Source organism: Saimiri boliviensis, chromosome 5 (genome assembly GCF_048565385.1).
Source record: "Saimiri boliviensis isolate mSaiBol1 chromosome 5, mSaiBol1.pri, whole genome shotgun sequence".
NCBI classification, from domain to species: Eukaryota; Metazoa; Chordata; class Mammalia; order Primates; family Cebidae; genus Saimiri; species Saimiri boliviensis.
In genome coordinates this window covers 60,810,271-60,836,328 of record NC_133453.1, presented here as the reverse complement: position 1 = coordinate 60,836,328, position 26,058 = coordinate 60,810,271, and the positions used below count along the sequence as shown (strand labels likewise).

Here is a 26,058-nt window from a genome sequence, read left to right as displayed (position 1 = left end):
GCAACACCACACATCTACAACCATTTGATCTTTGACAAACCTGACAAAAACAAGCAATGGGGAAAGGAGTCCCTGTTTAATAAATGGTGTTGGGAAAACTGGCTAGCCATGTGCAGAAAGCAAAAAACTGGACCTCTTCCTGACACTTTACACTAAAATTAACTCCTGATGGAATAAAGACTTAAACATAAGACCTAGTGACATAAAAAACCCAGAAGAAAATCTACGCAAAACCATTCAGGACATAGGCATAGGCAAGGACTTCATGACCAAAACACTGAAAGCCTTGGCAACAAAAGCCAAAATAGACAAATGGGACCTAAGCAAACTCTACAGCTTCTCCACAGCAAAAGAAACAGTCATTAGATTGAATGAGCAACCAACAGAATGGGAAAAAATTTTTGCAATCTACCCATCTCACAAAGGGCTAATATCCAGAATCTGCAAAGAACTAAAACAGGTTTACAAGAAAAATCCCATTCTAAAGTGCATGAAGGGTATTAGCAGACACTTTACAAAAGAAGGCATACATGAGGCCAACAAACATATGAAAAAATGCTCATCATCACTGGTCATTAGAGAAATGCAAATCAAAACTACATTGAGATACCATCTCACACCAGTTAGAATGGCGATCATTAAAAAATCTGGAGACAACAGATGCTGGAGAGAATGTGGAGAAATAGGAACATTTTACACTGTTGGTGGGAGTGCAAATTAGTTCAACCACTGTGGAAGGCAGTGTGACGATTCCTCAAGGACCTAGAAATAGAAATTCCATTTGACCCAGCAATTCCATTACAGGGTATATATCCAAAGGATTATAAATCATTCTATAAGGACACATGCATACGAATGTTCACTGCAGCACTGTTTACAATAATAGCAAAGACCTGGAACCAACCCAAATGCCCAATGATGATAGACTGGACAGAGAAAATGTGGCACATATATACCATGGAATACTATGCAGCCATCAAAAACGATGAGTTTGTGTCCTTTGTAGGGACATGGATGAACCTGGAAACCATCATTCTCAGCAAACTGACACAAGAATCGAAAATCAAACACTGCATGTTCTCCCTCATAGGTGGGTGTTGAACAATGAGAACACTTGGACACAGGGAGGGGAGCATCACACACTGGGGTCTGTAAGGGGGAAATGGGAGGGACAGCGGGGGGTGGGGAGTTGGGAAGAGATAGCATGGGGAGAAATGCCAGATATCGGTGATGGGGAGGAAGGTGGCAAATCACACTGCCATGTGTGTACCTATGCAACAATCTTGCATGTTCTTCACATGTAACCCAAAACCTAAAATGCAATTTAAAAAGTAATATTCTAAAAAGTTATCAGTGGTGCTAGACATTGGGCCAGTGGTCACCGTTTGACAGTGAGGTAGTGGGGGAAGCAGTACTGTGACTACAAGAGGGGGCAGGGAGCTTTTGGGTGATGGTAATGTTCTGTTTTTTTTTTTTTGAACAGTACACTGATTACACAGGTTTGCTCACTTTGTGATATCTCACTGCACAGGATACTTGTGGTCTTTTGTTTTCTATGTTAATAGTATACCTCATAATAAAAAAAATTCTCATTTTAACAATCAATGGATAAACAAGTTATAGGATTTTGTATACTTTTATTTTTCTTAATTAGGCCTATGTTAATCAAAAATTGATCTATGGAGTTCAATGACCAGCTGACAATGAGTTAACTATGACACTTCCCAACAGATGTACTTCATAATTCAGAAAGAAACTGTTTAATTCCTGAGGTTCCTTGCAACATCTGTTCTACACATCAAGTTAGGTTTGCTAATACGTTGAAGTGTATTGAACATTCTCTCTATATAATCTTTTATTGTAAGAGATCAAAACAAAATTAGTTCCTTTTGGGTATGTAAGGCTTGGGTACAATAAATTCTTACTATGAAGAGTAAGAAAAAGGTTCTATTGAAAATTTGTCCAAATAACACTGCATATTTTATCTTTTGTTTTTGGAATTAATGAACTTAATTCATTATAACAAATTCTAGAATAAATCTTTAAACAACATATATAAAAAAGCATTTTACTTTTGTCCTTATTCTTTTTTTTTTAATGTCTCTACTTAAATTATAAAATCACAAGGTGCCTTTTTAAAAATGTGTGACAATAAACAGCAGTTGCCACAGCAAAAATTTTCCCTTCCTGGCATAATGGAAGAGATTGAACTCATGATACTTCAAATAACAGAGGGCAAATTCTGGACACCAGGCTTGCTCAGGAGAGAAGCAGTGTAAAGAGAAGACTACCACAGGGTTCTGGATTTCTCCAATCACGGCTCTCCAGCACTGGTAAGGATTAAGAAAATTGCATTTGAACTCTCTGAGGCAATATATTGTAACTAAACAAACTGTAACAATAGAACTAATATAAATACTGAAAAATAGATTAGTTATGTAATTACATTACTAAAATTAACATTTTTAAACACTTATAATAAATACCACTGAGAATACATTAAAAAAAAAGCAAACCTTTTCAGCATTTGAGTGAAATGCAATAGCCATTTCCAACCTATGTACTCTCTCTTCAGATGCTATTGTAAATTGTTTCCATACTCTGTTCAACCGAGGAAGTGTATCCCCAGATGATCGCGAAGTACAGCGCAAAGATTGGCATAACACAACTGTAGCCTGTAGCAACTGCCTGCCGTAGTCATAAGTGCTCTAAAAAAGAAAAGTAAACATGAAATTATAATAAAAGAATTCTTAAGAGAAGGATAGGGAAAGTGCAGGAAGACTGTCATTGCAATTAAGTGACACTACTAGAAATCAATAACTGAATAAATCTAGTGGTACTTATTACTACAAATTAGCTGTGTATAAATAATAAAGGGGAAGCAATATTTTAGTTATAGTAAGTTTTTAGTTAGTTTATAGTAAGTTTCCTGGCCCGGCACAATGGCTCTTGCCTGTAATCCCAGCACTTTGGGAGGCTAAGGAGGGAGGATCACTTGAAGCTAAGAGTTCAATACCAGCCTAGCCAACATAGCAAGATCCTGTCTCTAAAAAAATGAAAAAAATTAGCTGAGTGTGGCCACACTTGCCTGTAGTCCCAGCTACTTTGGAGGCTGAGGCAGGAGGATCACTTGAGCCCAGAAGTTTGAGGATGCAGTGAGCTATAACTATGCTACCACATTATATCCTGGGTGACAGAGCAAGGCCTTATCTTGAAAAAAAATTTAATTTTTAATTAGAAAGTTTCTTTCTGTTAGATTTCCCCACTTTATTCTGTTTCCCCCATCTCAGTCTGCTAAATTTCACTGGCTAGAAAGAATGTCTGCTTATGAATTAAACTACTTTCAAAAGTAGGTGAAATTAGGCACTTCATAATCCATATAGGAAACTACACCTGTTACAATGTAAACTTATTAGGAAAAATAAATTAAGATACTTATCAGCCAGGTGCAGTGGCTCACCTCTATAATACTAGCATTTAGGGAGGCCAAGGTGGTTGGACCACTTGAGGTCAGGAGTTCGAGACTAGCTTGACCAACATGGTGAAACCCCATCTCAACTAAAAATACAAAACTTAGCTGGGTGTGATGGCAGGTGCCTGTAATCCTATCTACTCAGAGGGGAGGATGAAACACGAGAATTGTTTGATGTTGGGAGGCAGAGGTTGTAGTGAGCTGAGATCACACCATTACACTCCATCCTGGGTGACACAGTGGGACTCTGACTCAAAAAAAAAAAAAAAAAAAGATACTTTTCATCACAAAAAAGCTCCGTATTATTATGCCAACACTAGTAAGATGCAACAAGTGAGGTTTCTTATTTACTGATATTAACGTCCATTTCCTATTCACTTCTTTTAATATCAGTAAGTTCATTTTGTTAATCTGAGTAAATAAGTTCATTCTATTAATATGAATGAACAGCTGGATTGCCTTAAAAATGCCATAATATAGAACATAATTCAGAGGGACCATGTAGAACCTGTATTCAAGGAAACATAAACCCTCTCAAGTTTATGCAGGATAGTTTTGATGTACCAGCTGACATTTTCTTAATTCTGTGACACTTCTGGAATAACAAAACTAACCTTCTTGGACTTGGAGGGTAAAGTTACATTATAATCATGCAGAAAGCTATTCAAACACTGAGCTTGTGGAAAAGGAAGATAACCAGTTTTGCACCTGTGCAACATCAACAAATTTTCTATGCTTTTCCAGCAAAACTTTCGTTTCTTGAGCATCATCACCCAATCTGATGTGGGTCTTAAGCAGAGCATCCAGGAGTTCACTTAGCCATTCTACTGCCTAAACAAAAAGACATAACAATGAAGCGGGATTCAGAACTCTTTACTTACTGTACCAAAATGTCCTATTTACATAGAGATTACTATGATGTGATTAATGAATCCGTTAATTATAACCTAGTCTTAAAAGCTTATTTAATTCAATGACAAACTACATGAATTAATGACCTCTTCTCCTCAAAATTCTTTAAATCTGAAGGCAAGACATAGTAAAGAAAAGCATTCTTTTAAAATTAATATCACATAATAAGTTCATGTATTTCTGTATACAGATCCATCAGGATTGCATTACAGATTTGTGTTACTACATAAAATCATAAATTTTCTCTAAATCAAACTGAAATGATGTTCTCTGATAATAACGACAAAAGATACCAAATTGTTTATATGGTATTGAAAATTCTCTTGCAGGCTAAAATGCAATGAGCTGCACCAGATTTTATCCTGGATGTAACTGACAACCTAATCAACAATAATAAATAATAAATGATCCCAATCTCTAGCTCAATAGAGGATTTCATTGAGAAGATTAAGTTAAATAAGATCAATAAACTAGCTGGGAATACCAAAGTTTATTCTTCAATAGGATAAACTAGAATCTGACTTCAAGAATTTACTTTTTTAGAACCATGAAAAGTACACTTTTGTTTGTAGTTTAATGAAATCAATCTTCTAAGAAAAGTTAACTATCTAATATAGCTGACTGGTCCTTACCTGGGCAGCATCTTCTTCACATTTAAACAACTGCACCATCTGAAGCATCTTTAACCTTCGCACATCTACCATGTCTTCACATCTAATGAACCCAAACATAAATTTAACTCATCATTTCTGTTTTGTTGATTACTGTAACATCATCATTTGCCACGTGTGTTTTATATGCACTAAAATATTTAGTCCTACACAATGGAGATTGTTTTGTAAGAATGTTAGGGATATCTCTATCAATGTTTCATCAGAACCTCAAAATACCCAAATGATACTCAACAAAAAACCCTCTTAAGGACAGCATGGATTCTGCAAAACGTTAAAGCAAAATGTAATTACAATAGTACACTAGCCCCGCCCCCCCCCCAAAAAAAAATACCCATTGACGTTTAGTATTAAACAAGCTTCAAGGATAAAAGTATAATGTTTCTCAAATCCAGGAAGATTTTTTTTGAGGCAAGGTCTCACTCAGTCACCTAGGCTGGAGTGCAGTGGCACCATCATAGCTTACTATAACCTCATACTCCTGGGTTTAACTGATCCTGACACCTCAGCCTCCTAAGTAGCTGAGACTACAGGGTGTGCACCACTATGCCCAGCTAAAGAGATTTTGAAAAATTCATGCTTTTCATTATATTATAGTACCTAAAATAATATTTAATTCTGATTTTTTTAAAAATTCTCCATCTACACTCTTAAAAACTAGATGGAGGGCTTAAAGAAACAAAAATCTCTACTGACCTCTGGGTGTAGAGAAACACAACTCAGATTATTTTTTAATCTCACTATGGTCTGCCTGGATAACATACCAGTTAAAGTTTTAAGGCAACTTAACCTAACTTAACTCTGGTCCATTTCCTTCACTTCCATGCAATTCTGTGTACTGCAGGTGGGATGGGAGACTCTCACTGCTGTCTCAAATATCAGTAACAAGTTATCTAACAGACACTGGGCTCTACTATACTTGATGTCCTTAAAGATAGCTTAATAACGATATAGAAGTAAGCATCACAAGGCTTTTTTAAAAAAATAAAGACACTCTCAATAAAAGTTGTAATGTTAAAATTCAACTTAGCATAATTCTACAATGGACTGAAGGGGAGTGATGATAATTATTTTTTAAATCTGAAACTAAAAAACAATGTAAACCACTTTAATGATGAAGATGGTATCATAGATATACTGTATTCAGGTACTAGACAATGTGTGCTGGAGAAAATATAAGATATGGTTTCGACCAGCAAGATGCTCCCATTTGCAGAGATGTAATAAGTACTATTATAAAGCTATTTAAAATGTTTTATGGGAGTAGTGAGGAACAAGTGACTAACATGTCTTAGAAGTCCAAAAAGGCTTCCTAAATTAGATATTCCTGAGTCATGAAGAACATGTAGGAATTCTCTGAGCAGAAAATGAGGAAAGAAGTATTCTTAGTCATGGATACATGAAACAGCACGATGCTTTCAGGAAGATAAAAACAACTGTGTGATTTCATGGGAATGTTACAGAAGATAAAATTATGCGAGATTGGATTATAAAGGGTCTCCTACATTATTCCAAGATGACAAACGCCATCTGAGAAAACAGGAAGTCACTGAAGGAAGTTTGATACAATTGTTGTACTTTATGAAGATTACTCTTGCATACAAAAAGCTGGAAAGTAGCCAGGTCAGAGGCAGGTAGGAATTTAAGATATTGAATAGAAATGTTTGAGATTCAGAGACAGTAGAACTTGGACATCTGAATAAGCTATAAGAGATGAGAAAGATGAAGGATTTTAGGATAAATCTCAAGTTTGGTAGCTGATGGTAACTTTAACCTAGGTAGGAAGTTTAAAAAGGACAGCAAGTTTTAGGGGAGAACAATTCCAGTCTGAACATACTAGGTGATATGGTTTGGATTTGGGTTTTGGACTTGTGTCCCCACCCAAAATAACCAAAGTGTAACCCCAATATTGGAGGAGGGGCATGGTGGGACATGATTAGATCAAGGGGGCAGATTGCCTCCTTGCTGTTCTTGTGAAAGTGAGTGAGATCTCACAAGATCCGGTTGGCTAAAAGTACATGACACTGACCCCCTTCACTCTCTTCTTCCTCCAGCCATGTAACACATGCCTGCTTCCCCTCTGTCTCTCACTATGATTGAAAGTTTCCTGAGGCCTCCCCAGTCATGCTTCCTGTACAGCTCACAGAACCCTGGATCAATTAAATCTATTTTCTTCATAAATTACCCAGTCTCAGTTAGTGTTTTATAGCAATGTGAGAGCAGACTAATACAGAAAACTGGTACTGGAAGTGGGGCACTGTTTTAAAGATACCTGAAAATGTGGAACTGGGCAATGGGCAGAGGCTGGCACAGTTTGGAGGGTTCACAAGATGACAGGAAGATGAGGGAAAGTTTGGAACTTCCTAGAGACTTGTTAAATTGTTGTGACCAAAATGCTAATAGTGATATGGACAGTGAAGTCCAGGCTGAGAGGGTCTCAAAGAGACGAGGAACTTATTGGGAACTGGGGCAAAGGTCACTCTTGGTATGCAGCAGCAGAGAGAATGGCAGCATTGTACCCCTGCTCTAGGGATATGTGGAACTTTGAACTTGAGAGAGGTGATTTACAGTATCTAGTGGGAGAAATTTCTAAGCAGCAAAACACTCAAGACTTCACCTGGCTGCTTCTAGCAGCCTATGCATGTATTTGTGAGCAAAAAGATGATCTGAGACTGGAACTTACGTTTAAAAGGAAAGCAGAGCATAAAAATTTGAAAAATTTGCAGCCTAGCCACATGGTATATAAAAAAAACAAACCATTTCTGGGGGAGAAATTCAAGCTGGCTGCAGAAATTTGCATAAGTAAAGAGGAGCTGAATGTTCATAGCCAACACAATGGAGAAAATGCTTGGAAGGCATTTCAGAAGACTTTGTGGTAGTCCCTCCCATCACAAGCCTGGATGCCTAAGAGGGAAGAATCATTTTGCAGCCAGGCCCACGGCCCCGCTGACCTGCACAACTTTGGGACACTGTTCCTTGTATCCCAGCTGTTCCAGCTCCAGCATGGCTAAAAGGACCCCAGATACAGCTCAGGCCACTGCTCCAGAGAGGGTGCAAGCCATAAGCTTTTGCAGCTTCCACGTGGTGTTAAGCCTATGGGTGCACAAAGGGCAAGAGCTGAGGCTTGGGAGCTTCTGCCTAAATTTCAGAGAACGTATAGAAATGCCTGGATGTCCAGGCAGAAGTCTGTTGCCTCATAGAGAACCTCTACTAGGGCAGTGTGGAGGGGAAATGTGGGGTTGGACCACCCAATACAGAGTTCTCCTGGGTCACTGTTGAGTGGAGTTGTGAGAAGAGGGCCAATATCCTTCAGACCCCAGCATGGCAAATCTACTGACAGCTTGCACCATGGACCTGGAAATACCGTAGGCACTCTATGTCAACCTGTGAAAGCAGACAAGAGGGCCGTACCCTGTAAAGACACCGGGATGGAGATGCTCAAGGCCTTAGGAGCTCACCTCTTGCATCAGTGTGGCCTGAATGTGAGACATGGAGTCAATGGAGATTATTCTAGGGCTTTAAGATTTAACGACTGCCCTGCTGGGTTTCGGACTTGCATGGGGCCTGCAGACCCTTTGTTTTGGCCAAATTCTCCCTTTTGGAATGGGGGTATTTACTCAATGTGTATACCTCTATTGTATCTTGGAAGTAACTAACTTGTGTTTGATTTTGCAGGCTCATAGGTGAACAGGACTTGCCTTTTTTCAGATGAGACTATGAACTGTAGACATTCAAGTTAATGTTGAAATGCATTAAGACTTGGGGGACTGGTTTAGAAGGGATGATTATATTTTGCTATGTGAGAATAACATCAAATTTGGGAGAGACCAGGGGTGGAATAACATGGTTTGGATTTGTGTCCCCACTCAAATGTCATGTTGAACTGTAATCCCCTATGTTGGAGGAGGGATGATATGATTTGTTTGTGCCCCCATCCAAATCTTATCTTGAATTGTAGTTCCCATAGTCTCCACATGTCATAGGAGGGACCCAGCAGGGGTTAACTGAATCATAGCAGCAGTTACTTCCATACTGTTCTCATGATGGTGAGTTCTCTTAAGATCAACTTGTTTTATAAGGTGTTTTCCCCCTTTTCCCTCTGCACTTCTTGCTGCTGCCATATGAAAAAGGCCGTGTTTATTTCCCCTTCCACCATGATTCTGTTTCTTGAGGCTCCCCAGCCCTGCAAAGCTGTGAGATGAGTCAATTAAACTTCTTTCTCTTATAAATTACCCAGTCTTGGGTATATCCTTATAGTAGTGTGAAAACAGACTAATACAAGGGGCCTTGTAGAAGGTGATTGGATCATGGGGGCATATTTCCCTGTTGCTATTTTCATGTCAGTGAGTTCTCATGAGATCTGGTTGTTTAAAAGCGTGCAGCACCTCCCCCTTCCCTATCTTTCTCCAGCCAAATAAGATGTGTCTGTTTCTTCCCCTTTGCCTTCCGCCATGATTGGAAGTTTCCTGAGGTCTCTTCAGCCATGCTTCCTGTACAGCCTATGGAAATGTAAGTCCATTAAGCCTCTTTTCTTTAAAAATTACCCAGTCTCAGGTAGTTCTTTATAGCAATGCAAGAATGGACTAATACACCAGGTTTCAGCAGTACATGGGGGCATCCAGCAGGCAATACTAAGGAAGCAACTGGATTTTTGGGTCTACAGCATGCGAGAGGGTCTTAGTAAGAGCTGTAACTAACTACTAAACCATGATCTATTAAAGAAAGTTCATTCAAGTAGTCAGAATGTCCAGGGAGACCATATAAAGGTGGGAATCTGGCCTCAGAACAAACCTTGGGAGCAGTAACTTTAGCTAGTGGCCAAGAAATCAGTGACAAAGAACAAGAAACAGAAAAGGATCATTAGTGTGTTTTCAAGAAAGACAAGGTTATCAGGAAGTTTCAAAATGAAAGAAAAGTCAGTCGTGCCTAACACTAATCACAGTTGAGCAAGTCAGGACTAAAAGTATTCCCAGGATTTCAAGTAAGATCCAGCATTTATTACATTGATAATGCCAGTAAGAGCAACACTGAGTGAAATAGTGAGGGTAGAAGCCAGACGGAAAAGGGTTGAAAATAAATTGGAGACACTGTGGAAGTAGTATGAATGTATAGTAAACCTATCCAAATGACTTAGCTGTGAGGAAGAAGAGCTCTAATGCTAAAAGACAAAGAGCTGAAGAGGAAGACACATCCATGTGTGTGATGATTATTTTTAAAATAGGAGAAATTTAAGCATTTAAGTGAAGGACAGGAATCAGAGTAGAAAATGGGAGTTGATGGAGTTAGGAGTGAAGCGGGTAATTAGACTCAGAGCCTAAATGGAAGATCAGCTTTGGTAACAGGAGAGCTCTATCATCCTCTGTGGAGAGAGAATAATGAGAACTTTGTCGATATGAAGGAAGAAATTTCTGCCTCATGACTGTTTTCTCTGTGATATGGAAGCAGCTTTTTGTAAAGTTTTGTTGATGATCTCAAAATTTTCAAGTGTGAAAAATGTCTTATAACCATGCTAGATTGTGCATACTGCATAATTTTAATCCTTTACTTTGCAATACTTTATAGTTGCTTTTGCAAAGTGAGTTTTCAAAGAATCTTTTAAATTCCTAGTTTTATAGCAAATGAAACTAAACATCACTAGTCTACTGTTAAATCCTCCTACAGCAAATATGAGAACAATGAATGTGTGACATTTTGTAAGTTTAGATGAAGAAATAGATCAATGTATATGACAAGTTTAACAGCAACTCTAAACTAAATGAAATTTAAAAAGCAAAATTCTTCAGAAAGTTTTTTTTAAAGAAGAACAGAGCCACAGACTACATTAAGGATATAGAATATGAAGTACTTGAGTATAACTGAAAGTTTTACAACCCAATAAAAAAGGGAAAAGGTACCTAATAATTGAATAAATTATTACCATTTGTTAGTAAAATTATAACAATAATTACATTCACCAAAAACCTACTGTATGTCTACTATAGAACAGTTAAGAACTTTTTGTCTGTATACAAAATAAGTAATTTATATAACTTGTCATTTTAATTAAAATTATGCTATTTTGGTAAAAATTAACAGTCAAACTTTGCCTTTGTTTTCTAAGCTGCATATCTTCCATCACTCCTTGTATGTGGTCCACATTTTCTTTATTTTCAATGGTTACATCCTTTCCATAGGCCCAGGATGCCTGATTGGAGATCTGATCCAGGAGGCCTTGACCTTTTTCACGCAAACCTTGCAATCCCACATCTAAAATAAAAGTTACTAGATTTAATCTCTTACACAACTAAGGTGCTTTCCCTCCCTCAAACAAATCATCTCATCTGATATTTTATTTGGATCCCAAGTATAGGAGAGCTTTGTACATTAAGCCATCTTGGGATGGAATCCAAAGACTCCATCCTATGAACATCTCAAGCAATAAGACCCTTTAAATGTGACTCGAACAGGTGCTCTCTCTCATGTTTAAATTCTCTCTAAAGGGAATTTTGAAAACATGGGTTTCCATAGACAATAATTACTTTAAAAAATGAAAGCAGAAGAAAAGTATGAAAACTTTTATTTCTAATAGAAAAAAATTTTCTATTTTTTCTTCCTGCTTTTATGATAACTTTTAGAAGAACAAGGCAAATATGTTGTTTAAAAAAGCGCATAACCCTTGCAAGATTTTAGAAACTCCAGCAATGTATTATCAGTGTCAAAGGACATTAAACATTGCGATTAACGGTACCGTCTAGCTTTTATACCATAGGAAGCAACAATTAGGGTATATTTACAATTTCTCTAAATTAGATGTGTAAAGGAACTTTTTGTTTAAGATTGTGGCTGAAGAAAACTTCTAGTATTTTAAAATAAAATTCATTTGTCATCAGATACTAAATATGCATTATGCATATCATCTGTTAAAATAACAAAGGCTGGCCGGGTGTGGTGGCTCATGCCTATAATCCCAGCACTTCAGGAGGCCAACGTGAGCAGATCACCTGAGATCAGGAGCTCGAGACCAGCCTGACCAACATAGCGAAACCCCATCTCTACTAAAACTACCAAGACAAAAATTAGGAGGGGTGTGGTGGCAGTGATCCCAGTTACTTGGGAAGCTGAGGCGGAGAATCGCTTGAACCAAGGAGGCGGAGGTTGCAATGAGCCAAGATTGCACCACTACACTCCAGCCTGGGCAACAGAACAAGACTCCGTCTCAAAAAATAAATAAAATAAAAATGACAAAGGCTATCAGTAAGTAGAATGTCAGTACGAGCATGATTTTTCAAACCAATTCCCTAAAGCAGTTTTCAATAATTAATTAATTTGATTTAGCCTTGTGTAACCACTTTCTACTAGTTCTCTGCCTTAAGTTCCTGTTTCCTCTCTTCCATCGCCATTTCCCCTTTTGTTCCCCTTTTGTCCCCCTTGATACGACTCCCCAGCTTTCCATTTTCACATCCTGACCTTTTAGGAAAGCTCATTGTGTCTCCTGCTGTAGAAAAATTTTAAAGGCCTTGATGTCAAATGACAGAACCAGCTTAATATAACGAGACCCCTTAATGTAACTGGACCCCCACTTCTTGGAGAGTGGGTAATCTGGCAATATTCTCAGTTTAGAGAGACAAGAATCAAAAAACCAAACCAACTATTGTTTTCACAAGGTTAGGATAAAGCAACAACAAAAATCATTGCATAAACACAATTTTGGGCATACAGGGTTTACCACAGAACACTTCACAGCTAATTACGGTTTATGCATGCACTACGAATAACTGTTCATAGTCTATGCAAGACACAGCACCTGTAGAGATAGCTGGGTAAACGGGCCAGGGTAAAAGCCCAGTGAAGGGAGGAGTGACTAACAATAAAAAATAAAATTTTCAGCATAAATTATAACCCTCAAAGGAATAAAACCTTTTTATACAATTTTTCTTTGTTTCCTGAAAATAGTAACGATTAGTTCAGTATAAGTTGATTTAATTGTCTAACCATGGTAATGATATTTAAAAAAAAAAAAAAAACCTTATGTTTCAGCATTTTTAAAATCTGCTTACCAACACTTTTCAGCTTCTCTTCAAGCAGTTTTAAAGTTTGCTGAATCGATGCTCCATCAGCTGGTGCTACATCTACGCACAACATCCCTAATAAGCCATCCAACTGCTGAGACAACTAAAGCAGAGGGACACCAAAGAGATAACCCTGATGTAATCAGCATCTAAAGTGTTTAATGATTAATGAGGTTTATATCTAATGAGGTTATCACAATTACACTTGAAAAGACTACACTGTTACAAGACAAGGACAAATCATTAGAATACGAGTTATCTGGAAGATAGAACACATGGATGCATGCACCAGGAAGACAAAGAAGTACATCTGGGTCAGCAGAATGCAAAAAAGTATTGAGACTTCCATTTCCATCTATGTTATAAAGCATAAACATTGAGAAGCAGTCAAAATAAAATATTCTACTAGATTGGAAAGGTTGAATTGCATGCAGAATGACTTAAAAATAATACTTGTTTAAAAAAAAAATGAAGAATTTTATATCATTACCCCCACCAGTAAATCATTCTATTGGTTCAGAAAAATAATTAGGAGGCATGCAAACCTGAAAAAAATTATGCATAGATAAGCGTTCAGATAATTTGAAGAAGAAAAAAAGAATCAGAGTAGACACTTACATCTTGGGCGACACCATGAAATTCGAGAGCTGCCTGTAAAAGGTTTTGCCTAAATTCCAGCTGACTGGCCTGCCGATAACAAACATCACTAAGTTGTTGCTGCAGTGACTTCAGTTCCACAAGATCTTCCTCATCGCCAGCATTCAAGAGTGCTGCAATTTGCTGATTAAGTTCCACATACACTGCAAACCATTCCTGTAATCAACATGTTACAAAGTAAATTAAGGCTCAAATTAGTTCCTGGAAGAGATTACATTTTGTAATTTCTCCAGATAAATTAAGTAAAACATGAAAATTTTTTCCAAGGCAAAATTATTAAAAATTAAGGGTGGAAAGTTTCTAATCCTCAAATCCTTTCACTGAAATTCCTGGGACTCAGTCCCTGACACTAGCAAAATTTAAATTCTCATCCTGGCCTCTAAATGTTCCTTTCTCTTCCTTTCTCTCCCTTCTCTTCCTTGCTCTAAGTGAAACATGTCCGCCCTCAGAGAAAAGTTACCCCTGCAGTCTTCTCAACTGAGTACTGCTTTTGTTTCCACATCTGACATACTTCAAGCCTTAAGGTGGGTTTGATGGCTGCCTCACTCGTCACTACTTGAAGATCATTTCTTCTCCCTCTTTAAAAAAGACCACATCCCCTTTGAAGTGCATGCTGTTAGATTACATCCTTTCAGCTTTCTCTGCCGCATCTCCTCATCCACAGAAGGATTTAGCAAAGGTCACTCTCTTCCTCTCAGCACCAGCCTTCTTAGTGACTTCTATTACACAGGTACCTACCACCATCCTGAACCCTCAGTTCCTTGAATCCTTCCCTCACCTCCAACTATCTTGTCCTCACCTCAACTCAGCTACTTCCTCCACTGGCCATAAAAACTTGTCATCAAATACTACTATGCAGCTCCAAAAGCCTCAATTTCACAAAACTCATTTTCTGACCAGCAGGTACTGACTCTGCCATTCACCTCTGTTCATAGCCTCACACCTACAACCCCATGGAGTCCACCAACCTATTGACCTTTCTACATCCAGCACATGAGAACCTCTGTCTTCACTTCCATCCTTGATTGAAGGATATAACCACCTCCTAGCATATAACTGATGCCTATGCCTGGCTTTCTTTCCTCCCATCAGAACCACCTGCTGAAGCCTCAAATCTGTTTTATCTGCCTAATGCGTGCCTGTACCAGACTAGCTGAACATGGGTAGATTAAAAAAACTAGATAGATAGCCCTCTCTCTCGTTTCCCCTCACATCAGAAGGGTAATGTGCTATGTTGTTACAAGGTTTAGAGGGGGAGACATCTCACAGGAGCATGAACACCCATCATCATACTTATAAACTACAAAAGGATTGACAGGTCTCTTTTTTTTTTTTTTTTTTTTTTTGAGATGGAGTTTCGCTGTTGTTACCCAGACTGGAGTGAAATGGCACGATCTTGGCTCACCACAACCTCCGCCTCATGGGTTCAAGCAATCCTCCTGCCTCAGCCTCCTGAGTAGCTGGGACTATAGGCACGCACCACCACGCACAGCTAATTTTTGTATTTTTAGTAGAGACGAGGTTTCACCACGTTGAACAGAATGGTCTCGATCTCTTGGACAGGTCTCTTCTTAAAGTTATGACTAAATAATCTCAAATAGTCTTTTGCAATGCTTTTATGTTTCTCTAGGAAATTCACTTTCTCATTCTCATGATCATTTATGTTTTTTTCATTATCAATCTCTAATTCCCTTCTCATCTCTTCATTCTCAGCCAAAGATCTTAATTCACTGGGAAGTTATCAGAAAACTCATCTTCCCACCAACAAATCCGCAACCTTCTGTTCTTCTGCAGCACTATGCTCTGCCCTTGGTGTTGTAATAATGAGCAGCCTGTCTCTTCTAAGGCCAACCATTCCACTTGAGCATGACAGCCTATCTCTGTTGCCTACCCAAAGCTTTGTTCTCACAGTTATCTACTCTCTCTCAGTTCTTCTGTCTCAACTGGATTATTTCCACCAGCATAAAATAAGCTGTAATATATTAAACAATAAAAGACATACTTGAGATTTGTGCATTTTACTATGCTGAAATTAAACCTCAGTCAAAACAAAACACCCTGCCTTAAAGGAGTTCACTGTACTCTTCTCATTTTTCATTATTTTTTAATCCATTCCAATCAGTATTTTGTTCTTCCCATCCTTCTGAAACCAATTTTGTCAAATTCATCAAAAATTTCCATCTTGCCAAATTTAGTGATCAATTCTCAATCTTTATTTTATTGAGCCTCTCAACAAACAGCTGCATTAGGCACAAGTAAGCACTTCCTCCTCCTTGAAATGGCCTTTTCTGTTGTTTTCGGAGACACACAGCTCCTTTTTGCCTTCTTTGCTGGCTTTCTTCCCTGTTCTTTGCACGTTTAAGTTTAGGTTAACCCAAGGCTCAGTTTTCCAGAGGCTCTCTTTTCTTCCCACTGGGTTTGGATGACTTCACCTAGTCCCATGCCTTTAAATAGATCTATAGGCTAAGAATTACCAAATTAATATAGGCCCTAAATACATCTGTAAGCTAAGAATTACCAAATTAATAATCAACCTTGACCCCTTCCATGAACCCCAGATACTGATACCCAGCTGCCCACTAGCCACTTCACTTGGATGACTGTTAGATTCTAAAATCTAACCTGCTGCCAAAGATACTGATTCTCTATCCTCCCAACCTGTTCCTCTTGCAGTCCTCCCTGCCTTAGTAGCTGCTAAGGCCAAAAGGCTGATTCTCTCATTAGCAAGTCTTGTTGGCTCAACCTCATCAACTTCTGTCAATTGTCATTACTTCTACTGCCTCCATCTATCAGCCTCCTACCTTCCGTTTTCACTGCTAGTCCCTGTTCCCTATTTTCCACACAATAGCTAGTGATTTGCTTAAAATGTAAATTAATTATCTGTCCAAACATCTCAAAAAATTTCATATAACATTTAAAATAAATTTCAAGTTTCTATGGGCTAAAAAGACATTACAATTTGGCCCCTGACTCCCTCTAAAACTATTTTCTGTGACTCTCCTTTGCTCCCTTTACTCCAACCATACCAACATTCTTGCTGTTCTTCAATCATGTTCCCACTGCTGGGTCCTCTATCTGAATTGCCCTTTGCTTGGATTACTTCTTGACATCATTTCAAGGTATGTGATTAAATGTCATTTCCTCAGAGAGGCCTTTCCTAAAATGTATATTTATATTGCTCTCCACTCCCCAACTTGAATGTAAATTCCATACAGTATGACAGTACAATATTGCAAAAGCCTAGAACACCACATGATACATAATATGTGCTCAATTAACATGCACTGACTGAATGTATAAAACATATTAAACATTGTAGATTTACTGACATTACATTAGTTAACAGAGGGTGATTTTGTCACCCAGAGAACATGTGGCAGTGTCTGGAAACACTTTTAGTTATCACAACTGAGGAAGGGCGATGCTACTACACCTAGTAAGTAGAGGCCAGCAATGCTATGAAATACCCTACAATGTGCAGGGGAGCCCTTACGACAGGGATTTACCTGGCCCAAAGTGACAAGAGTGTGCTGAGGATGAGGAATCCTTCTCTATCCAATGGTGATGATAATATCTTTCTTACCTAGCTTATCAGTTATTGTTTGGATTTAACTCCATAATATATGTAGAATATTTTACAACGACATAGTTTTATAACGGTTAATGGAGACTATTTTAAAGTAGAAAATATTACCTGAGAAAATTAACACTGTCATACTCTAAAATATAAAAGGATTTCAACACCTTATTCATAGTGCTTACATATCATTAAATGCTCTAAATAAATAGGCCTGATTCTTTGAAGAAGAAATAGCAATGATTCTGAGAAACATAGTAAAGGATTAGGGTCCTAGAATAGCACTTCTCAGAACTACCAGCATTAGACCACTTGGGGTGTTTATTAAAAATGCCTAAGCTTCACCCCTGACTTCCTAAATCAGTCTCTGGGAGTTGGGACCTGGAATATACATTTTAACAAGCATCTCTGATGACTCTTCTGCCCACTAAGGTTTAAGAACCATCATTGTGGAGCTAATTATTTCCTGGTTTGAGTTTGTAAAATATAGCCTCCAGCAACCTGACCAGGGATGCAAATACATTGTTAAGGACTGGTATGTCTCAAGAAATTAACATCTGAAATTAGAGACACTGTTATTATTGATTGAGGTTGCCATAAAGAAATAATTAGTCTCTCTGGGATATGGATAGCAAAAAATCTGGCTTATACGTATACACATATTTAAAATTCATTCAAATGTTTCTTGCTAAAAAAAAATAGGGGAATGTAGGCTGGGCACGGTGGCTCAAGCCTGTAATCCCAGCACTTCGGGAGGCCGAGGCGAGCGGATCACTTGAGGTTAGGAGTTTGAGACCAGCCTGGTCAACATGGTGAAACCCTGTCTCTACCCAAAACACAAAAATTAGCAAGGCGTGGTGGCAGACTCCTGTAATCCCAGCTACTCAGGAGGCTGAGGCAGTAGAATCGCTTGAACCTGGATGGCAGAAGTTGCAGTGAGCTGAGATCACGCCACTGTACTCCAGCCTGGATGACAAAGTGAGATTCCATCTCAAAAACAAACAACAAAAAATGGGAATGTATGCTGGGTGCAGTGACTCATGCCTGTATATCCAGGACTTTGGGAAGCCGAGGTGGTTCAGATCACAAGGCCAGGAAATTGAGACCATCCTGGCCAACATGGTGAATGAAGCCCCATCTCTACTAAAAATACAAAAATTAGGTGGGCATTGCAGGCGTGCCTGTACTTCCAGCTACTCAGGAGGCTGAGGCAGGAGAATTGCTTGAATCCGGGAGGCAGAGGTTGCAGTGAGCCAAGATTAAGCATCGCACTCCAGCCTGGCAACAGAGCTAGACTTTGTATCAAAAAACAAAACAAGGGAATGCAGACTGCCTAGAACCTTAGATAAACAGGGTGTATTTTGTTCACTTACAGCCATTCTCTGATCTGTCTTTTATGTATATTTAACTGTGTAGAAAATAATTATTTTATACCAAAATAAAAAACCAACACCAATATTTGGGATTTGGAATGAGACGGTAAGTAAGAAAAGAGCTTGAAGGTTCACATTTAGGACACAAGCAGTCAGGACTGACACTGCAATCATATTAGCAGTGATGCATACATGGTGAAATGGTGGGTTTTTAGACTTTATACCATAAAATGGGAATCCATACGTAGGAGGAAACAAACCTTGTCCACTCGGGTTAAAAAGGTGATTATACTCAGACTATACATTAGGAGAAACGGGTCTTGATTCACGATGAAGACCTGTTCTGCTGCTTACTATTATGCATAATGCACCAGAGAAAGTAGTTTCTTTGTAGACCAGAAGTCAGCACTATGAGATGGTGGGATAGTGACAAAATTCTGAAGTAGTTTCACATATTTATGCTCCTGCATGTTCCTATCACACACACTTTTCCTACCACACATTTCCTTCAACCCAAAACATAAAAATAGATTATTAAACTAAACTACTTTTAAATTTATTGTCAGCTACTATAACCATTTTTGTATACCTTTTTTTTGTTGTATTGTATTAAAAAATCAAGTTAACTTGTAATTCCCAATCCTTGAACTAGAACTACATGTTGACAGAATTTCATTTTTCTGTCTTAAAACTCAACATCCTAACAAATTTGAGGTTTTTAGCTTTATTTCTGTATTGTGCTTTTATACATACTCTAAATCTTAATACATGGCATTAAGCTGGTAATACAAAATCGTATGTTAAAAGTTTTCTCAAATTCTATCTTTATTAGCTGTCAATGCCAGAAATTAGTTATAATTTCACAAGATTATAATTTAATCTGTTAACTCTTAGTTACAAAGAAAAAAGAAAGCTTTTAATAAAATATTAGAATATCTTAAACATCATAAGTAAAAATATTCATCCAGTATCAACCAACCTATTCTCAAGGTGACAATGCAGTGCCACCTATTGACTAAAACGGTACAATCTGCTTTTTAAAAAGATTTCAAAAGTGGAAAGAATGGTATAATGAATTCCTTCACATCTAGCTTCAACAATGATCAATTTATGGCCAATTCTGTTTCACATACACTCTCGTCCATTCAATCTGTCTCTACCTCCCAATTCTGAAACAAATCCCAAATACCACCCATGATTTAAGGAAATAAAATCTATGATAGCTATCAATGTTTCTTTTCTTTAGGTAGTATCTGTAAATGCAGATGTCAATGTATATGTACATTCTTCAAGTATTAAAAGCACAAGAACGAAAAACTACTGCAGCTTAGGCCTATGTGTGAAATTTAGTAGCTTTCTCTAAGATGGAGTCAGAGAAAAGGATTCCCCCCTGGGTATCAAGAGATCTGTGTTTTAACCATAGTCCAGCTATTCATTGATCAATAAATGTAGCTTGCTAGTTTCTTCATCTATAAAATAAGATGAGGATATTAGAATAATCTATAAGATATTTTGCAATTCAGAAGTTTTTTTTTTTTTATTGTATTTGGGCTCTGGGGTACATGTGCACATCCTGCATCCTGCAGGATTGTTATATAAGTACATACATGCCATGGTGGTCTGCTGTCTCCATTCCCCCCGACCCCCTTGCCTACATCAGGCATTTCTCCCGATACTATCTCTCCCCCTCCTCCCCCTAGCTGTCCACCCTAGCCCTGTGAGTGTTGTTCCCTTCCCTGTGCCCAGGTGTTCTCATTGTTCATCACCCACCTATGAAGGGTGAAAACATGCGGTGTTTGGTTTTCTGTTCTTGTGTCAGTTTGCTGAGAATGATGGTTTCTAGGTTCATCCATATCTCTACAAAGGACACAAACTCATTGTTTTTTATGGCTGCATAGTATTCCATGGTGTATATGTGCCACATTTTTTTGTCCAGTCTATCATCGATGGGCATTTAGGTTGGTTCCAGGTCTTTGCTATCGTAAACAGCGCTGCAATTAACATACGTGTGCATGTGTCTTTATGATAGCACAATTTATAATCCTTTGGGTACATAAATATATATATAAATCCCAGTAATGGGATTTCTGGGTCAAATGGAATTGCTATTTCTAGATCCTTGAGGAATCGCCACACTGTCTTCCGCAATGGTTGAACTAATTTACACTCCCACCAACAGTGTAAAAGTGTTCCTTTTTCTCCACATCCTCTCCAGCATCTGTTGTCTCCAGATTTTTTAATGATCGCCATTCTAACTGGCGTGAGATGGTATCTCAATATGGTTTTGATTTGCATTTCTCTAATGCCCAGTGATGATGAGCATTTTTTCATATGCTTGTTGGCCACATATTTGTCTTCTTTTGAAAAGTGTCTGTTAATACCCTTCTCCCACTTTTGAATGGGTTTGTTTGTTTGTTTTCCTGTAAATCTGCTTTAGTTCTTTGTAGATTCTGGATATTAGCCCTTTGTCTGATAGGCAGATTGTGAAAATTTTTTCCCATTCTGTTGGTTGCCGGTTTACTCTAATGATGGTTTCTTTTGCTGTGCAGAAGCCCTGGGGTTTAATTAGATCCCATTTGTCTATTTTGGCTTTTGTTGCGGTTGCTTTTGGTGTTTTAGTCATGAAGTCCTTGCCTGTGCCTATGTCCTGAATGGTTTTGCCTAGGTTTTCTTCTAGGGTTTTTATGGTGTTAGTTCTTATGTTTAAATCTTTAATCCATCTGGAGTTAATTTTTGTATAAGGTTTAAGGAAGGGGTCCAGCTTCAGTTTCCTGTATGTGGCTAGCCAGTTTTCCAGACACCATTTATTAAATAGGGAATCCTTTCCCCATTGTTTGTTTTTGTCTGGTTTGTCAAAGATCAGATCCTTATAGATGTGTGGTGTTGCTTCTGAGGCCTCTGTTCTGTTCCATTAATCTATATCTCTGTTTTGGTACCAGTACCATCCTGTTTTGATTATTGTACCCTTGTATAGTTTGAAGTCAGGTAGCATGATGCCTCCAGCTTTGTTCTTTTTCCTTAGAATTGTCTTGCGGGCTCTCTTTTGGTTCCATATGAAGTTTAAAGTGGTTTTTTCCAGTTCTGTGAAGAGGGTCATAGGTAGCTTGATGGCGATAGCATTGAATCTATAAATTACTTTGGGCAGTATGGCCATTTTCACAATATTGATTCTTCCTAACCATGAACATCGAATGTTTTTCCATCTGTTTGCATCCTCTCTTATTTCCTTGATCAGTGGTTTGTAGTTCTCCTTGAAGAGATCTTTTACGTCCTTTGTTAGTTCTATTCCAAGGTATTTTATTCTCTTTGTAGCAATCATAAATGGGAGTTCGCTCACGATTTGGCTCTCTGTTTGTTATTGGTGTAGAGGAATGCTTGTGATTTCTGCACACTGATTTTATATCTTGAGACTGCTGAAGTTGCTTATCAGTTTCAGAAGGTTTGGGGCTGAGATGATAGGGTCTTCTAAATATACGATCATGTCATCTGCAAATAGGGACAATTTGACTTCTTCTTTTCCTAACTGAATGCCCTTTATTTCTTTTTCTTTCCTAATTGCTCTGGCTAGAACTTCCAATACTATATTGAACAGGAGTGGTGAAAGAGGGCATCCTTGTCTAATGCCAGTTTTTAAAGGAAATGCTTCTAATTTTTGCCCATTCAGTATGGTATTGACTGTGGGTTTCTCATAAATAGCTTTTATTGTTTTGAGATATGTTCCATCGATACCTAGTTTATGGAGAGTTTTTATCATAAAGGGCAACTGAATTTTGTCAAAGGCCTTCTCTGTATCTATTGAGATAAACATGTGGTTTCTGTCTTTGGTTCTGTTTATGTGGTGAATTACGTTTATAGATTTGCATATGTTGAACCAGTCCTGCATCCCCAGTATCGTGGTGGATAAGCTTTTTGATGTGCTGTTGCAATCAGTTTGCTAGTATTGCATTGAAGATTTTTGCATCAATGTACATCATGGATATTGGCCTATAGTTTTCTTTTTTAGTTGTGTCTTTGCCAGATTTTGGTATCAGGCTGATGCTGGTCTTATAGAAAGAGTTAGGGAGGATACTCTCTTTTTGTATTGTTTGGAATAGTTTCAACAGGAATGCTACCAGTTCCTCTTTGTAAATCTGGCAGAATTCAGCTGTGAACCTGTGTGGACCTGGACTTTTTGTGGTTGGTAGGCTATTAATTGCTGCCTCAACTTCAGGCCTTGTTATTGGTCTGTTCAGGGTTTCAACTTCTTCTTGTCTTAGTCTTGGGAGTGTGCACATGTCCAGGAATTTATCAATTTCTTCCAGATTTACTGGTTTATGTGCCTAGAGTTGTTTGTAGCAATCTCTGATGGTAGTTTGTATTTCTGAGGAATTGGTGGTGATCTCCCCTTTATTGTTTTTTATTGCATCTATTTGATTCTTCGCTCTTTTCTTTTTTATTAGTCTAGCTAGTGGACTATTTGGTTGATCTTTTCAAAAAACCAGCTCCTGGATTTATAGATTTTTTTGTAGGGATTTTTGTGTCTCTATTTCCTTCAGTTCTGCTCTGATCTTAGTTATTTCTTGTCTTCTGCTTGCTTTTGAGTTCTTTTGATCTTGCTCCTCTAGCTCTTTTAATTTTGACAATAGTGTCTTGATTTTAGATCTTTCCTTGTTTCTCATGTGGGCATTTATTGCTATAAATTTCCCTCTAGACACTGCTTTAAATGTGTCCCAGAGATTCTGGTATGTTGTGTCTTCATTCTTGTTGGTTTCAAAGAACATTTTTATTTCTGCCTTCATTTCATTGTTTATTCATTCGTCATTCAGGAGCAAGTTGTTGAGTTTCCATGTGACTGTGAGGTTTTAAGTGCTTTTCCTAATCCTGAGTTCCAATTTCATTGTGCCGTGGTCTGAGAGAATGTTTGTTATGATTTCCATTCTTTTGCATTTCCTGAGGAGTGATTTGCTTCCAATTATGTGGTCAATTTTAGAGTAAGTACAATGTGGTGCTGAGAAGAATGTGTATTCTGTGGATTTGGGGTGGAGTGTTCTGTTAATGTTTATTATGTGTGTTTGGTCCAAATCTGCGTTCAAGTCCTGGATATCCTTCTTGACTTTCTGTCTCATTGATCTGTCCAATATTGTCAATGGAGTGTTAAAGTCTCCCACTATTATTGTGTGGAAGTCTAAGTCTCTTTGCAGGTCTTTAAGAACTTGCTTTATGTAACTGGGTGCTCCTGCACTGGGTGCATAAATATTTAGGATAGTTAGCCCTTCTTGTTGCACTGATCCTTTTACCATTATATAATGCCCTTCTTTGTCTTTTTTGATCTTTGTTGGTTTAAAGTCCGTTTTATCAGAGACTAGGATTGCTACCCTTGCTTTTTTTTTGCTCTCCGTTTGCTTGGTAAATCTTCTTCCATCCCTTTATTTTGAGTCTATGTGAGTCTTTGCACATGAGATGCGTCACCTGAATACAGTACACCGATGGGTCTTGACTTTTTATCCACTTTTTATCTTTTGATTGGGGTGTTTAGGCCATTTATATTCAAGGTTAATATTGTTATGTTTGAATTTGATCCTGCCATTTTGTTACTGGTGGGCTGTTTCACCCATTAATTGACATGGCTCCTTCATTACATCATCATTCTTTACCACTTGATATGTTTTTGCAGTGGCTGGTACTGGTTGTTCATTTCCCTATTTAGTACTTCCTTCAGCAGCTCCTGTAAGGCAGGTCTTGTAGCGACAAAATCTCTCAGCAATTGCTTGTCTGTAAAAGGTTTTATTTCTCCTTCACTTATGAAGCTTAGTTTGGCCAGATATGAAATTCTGGGTTGAAAGTTCTTTTATTTAAGGATATTGAATATTGGCCTCCATTCTCTTGTAGCTTGCAGGGTTTCTGCTGAGAGATCTGCCGTGAGTCTGATGGTCTTTTCTTCGTGGGTGACTCAACCTTTCTCTCTCGCTGCCCTTAGGATTTTTTTCTTCATTTCAACCCTGGTGAATCTGACAGCTATGTGCCTTGGGGTTGTTCTTCTTGAGGAATATCTTTGTGGTACTCTGTATTTCCTGGATTTGAATGTTGGCCTGCCTTGTTAGGTTGGGAAAGTTCTCTTGGATAATATCTTGAAGAGTGTTTTCCAACTTGGATTCATTCACCCTGTCACATTCAGGTATGCCAATCAAGCGTAGATTAGGTTTTTTCACATAATCTCGTAGTTCTTAGAGGGTTTGTTCATTTCTTTTAACTCTTTTTTCTCTAATCTTGCCTTCTTGTTTTATTTCATTGATTTGATCTTCTATCTCTGATATCCTTTCTTCTTGATCGATTTGGCTGTTGCAACTCGTGTATACCTCAAGAAGTTCTTGTGCTGTGTTTTTCAGCTCCATCAAGTCATTTATGTTCTTCTCTAAGCTGGTTATTTTAATTAGCATTTCGTCTAACCTCTTTTCAAGGTTCTTAGTTTCTTTGCATTGGGTTAAAACATGGTCTTTTAACTCTGAGAAGTTTGTTATTATCCACCTTCTGAAGCCTTGTTTCTGTCAATTCATCAGATTCATTCTCTTTTTTTTGTTCCCTTTATGGTGAGAAGTTGTGATTCCTGGGAGAAGAAGAGGTGTTCTGTTCTTTGATGGTTTCATCCTTTTTGTGATATTTTTTTCCCATCTTCATGAATTTATCTCCCTTTAATCTTTGAAGTTGGTGATTTCAGGAGAAGTCTGAGTGGACTTTTTTTCTGTTGAGGTTGGAGCTGTATCTTTTTTGGCCTGTAGAGGATATTGCTTGGCTCTCTCGGGTTCAGTCAGGTTGCTGGGTGGGTGGTCCTTCCCTGGAGTCTGTTTGCAGGTGAGATTGGCTCCGCCTTCCCAATGGCGTCTCTCCCAGAGCTTGATCTTCCCTGTTGGGGTCAAGCTGGTGTATTTGCTGCCAAGCTCTCTAGCAGGGGCTTCAGTTTGAGTTCTGTGGAGATGGGGCCTGCCAGCCTTATGGTCTGTTTCCCTGCTTTCAACTCTGCCTCCCTCTGTGCAATGGTCCATCCCACTGGTGTTAGCCCAAACTCCCACCCAGGTCCCTGCGACAACTTGCCACACCCCATGGTAGCCACTGCTCAGATTTGCATCGACCACCCATGGTGTCCCACCGTCTGGCAGGGCTCTCGTGGACCGTGGGTTGCAGGAGGGATAAGACAAGCACAGGTTCCGAAATGGAGCACCAAGTGGGTTAAGTCCCCCGACCCTCCAAGCTGGGTGCATATTTCAGGTGGGGACATGCCCCACCCCCCATCTTGATTTGCCCCCCTGGGTGGCTCTCACCCTCAGTTCCTTCCCTGGGCCTAAATTCAGTGCCCTATGAGTCCAACAGAAAT

At 38.5% G+C, this 26,058-nt stretch overlaps 1 protein-coding gene and 1 non-coding gene across 8 annotated transcripts in view; both read right to left on the bottom strand.

Moving 5' to 3' along the window:
- SESTD1 (SEC14 and spectrin domain containing 1) overlaps positions 1–26,058 on the bottom strand; it is a 150,943-nt gene that overhangs the window by 15,073 nt on the left and 109,812 nt on the right. For 6 of the 7 annotated variants that reach the window (XM_074399401.1, XM_074399397.1, XM_074399399.1 and 3 more), the window contains 6 exons: positions 13,722–13,916; positions 13,092–13,206; positions 11,142–11,301; positions 5,017–5,098; positions 4,181–4,303; positions 2,517–2,708 (listed from right to left, as the gene is read on the bottom strand). In XM_074399401.1, the coding sequence (XP_074255502.1) occupies positions 2,517–2,708; positions 4,181–4,303; positions 5,017–5,098; positions 11,142–11,301; positions 13,092–13,206; positions 13,722–13,916 (867 nt within the window). Of the gene's footprint in view, positions 1–2,516; positions 2,709–4,086; positions 4,304–5,016; positions 5,099–11,141; positions 11,302–13,091; positions 13,207–13,721; positions 13,917–26,058 lie in introns of those variants that run through there. The other variant, XM_074399402.1, reaches the window with a different exon arrangement.
- Positions 14,972–15,072, bottom strand: LOC120364490 (small nucleolar RNA U13). Its single transcript, XR_005579741.1, has one exon. It is a non-coding gene; the product is annotated as a small nucleolar RNA U13 (small nucleolar RNA).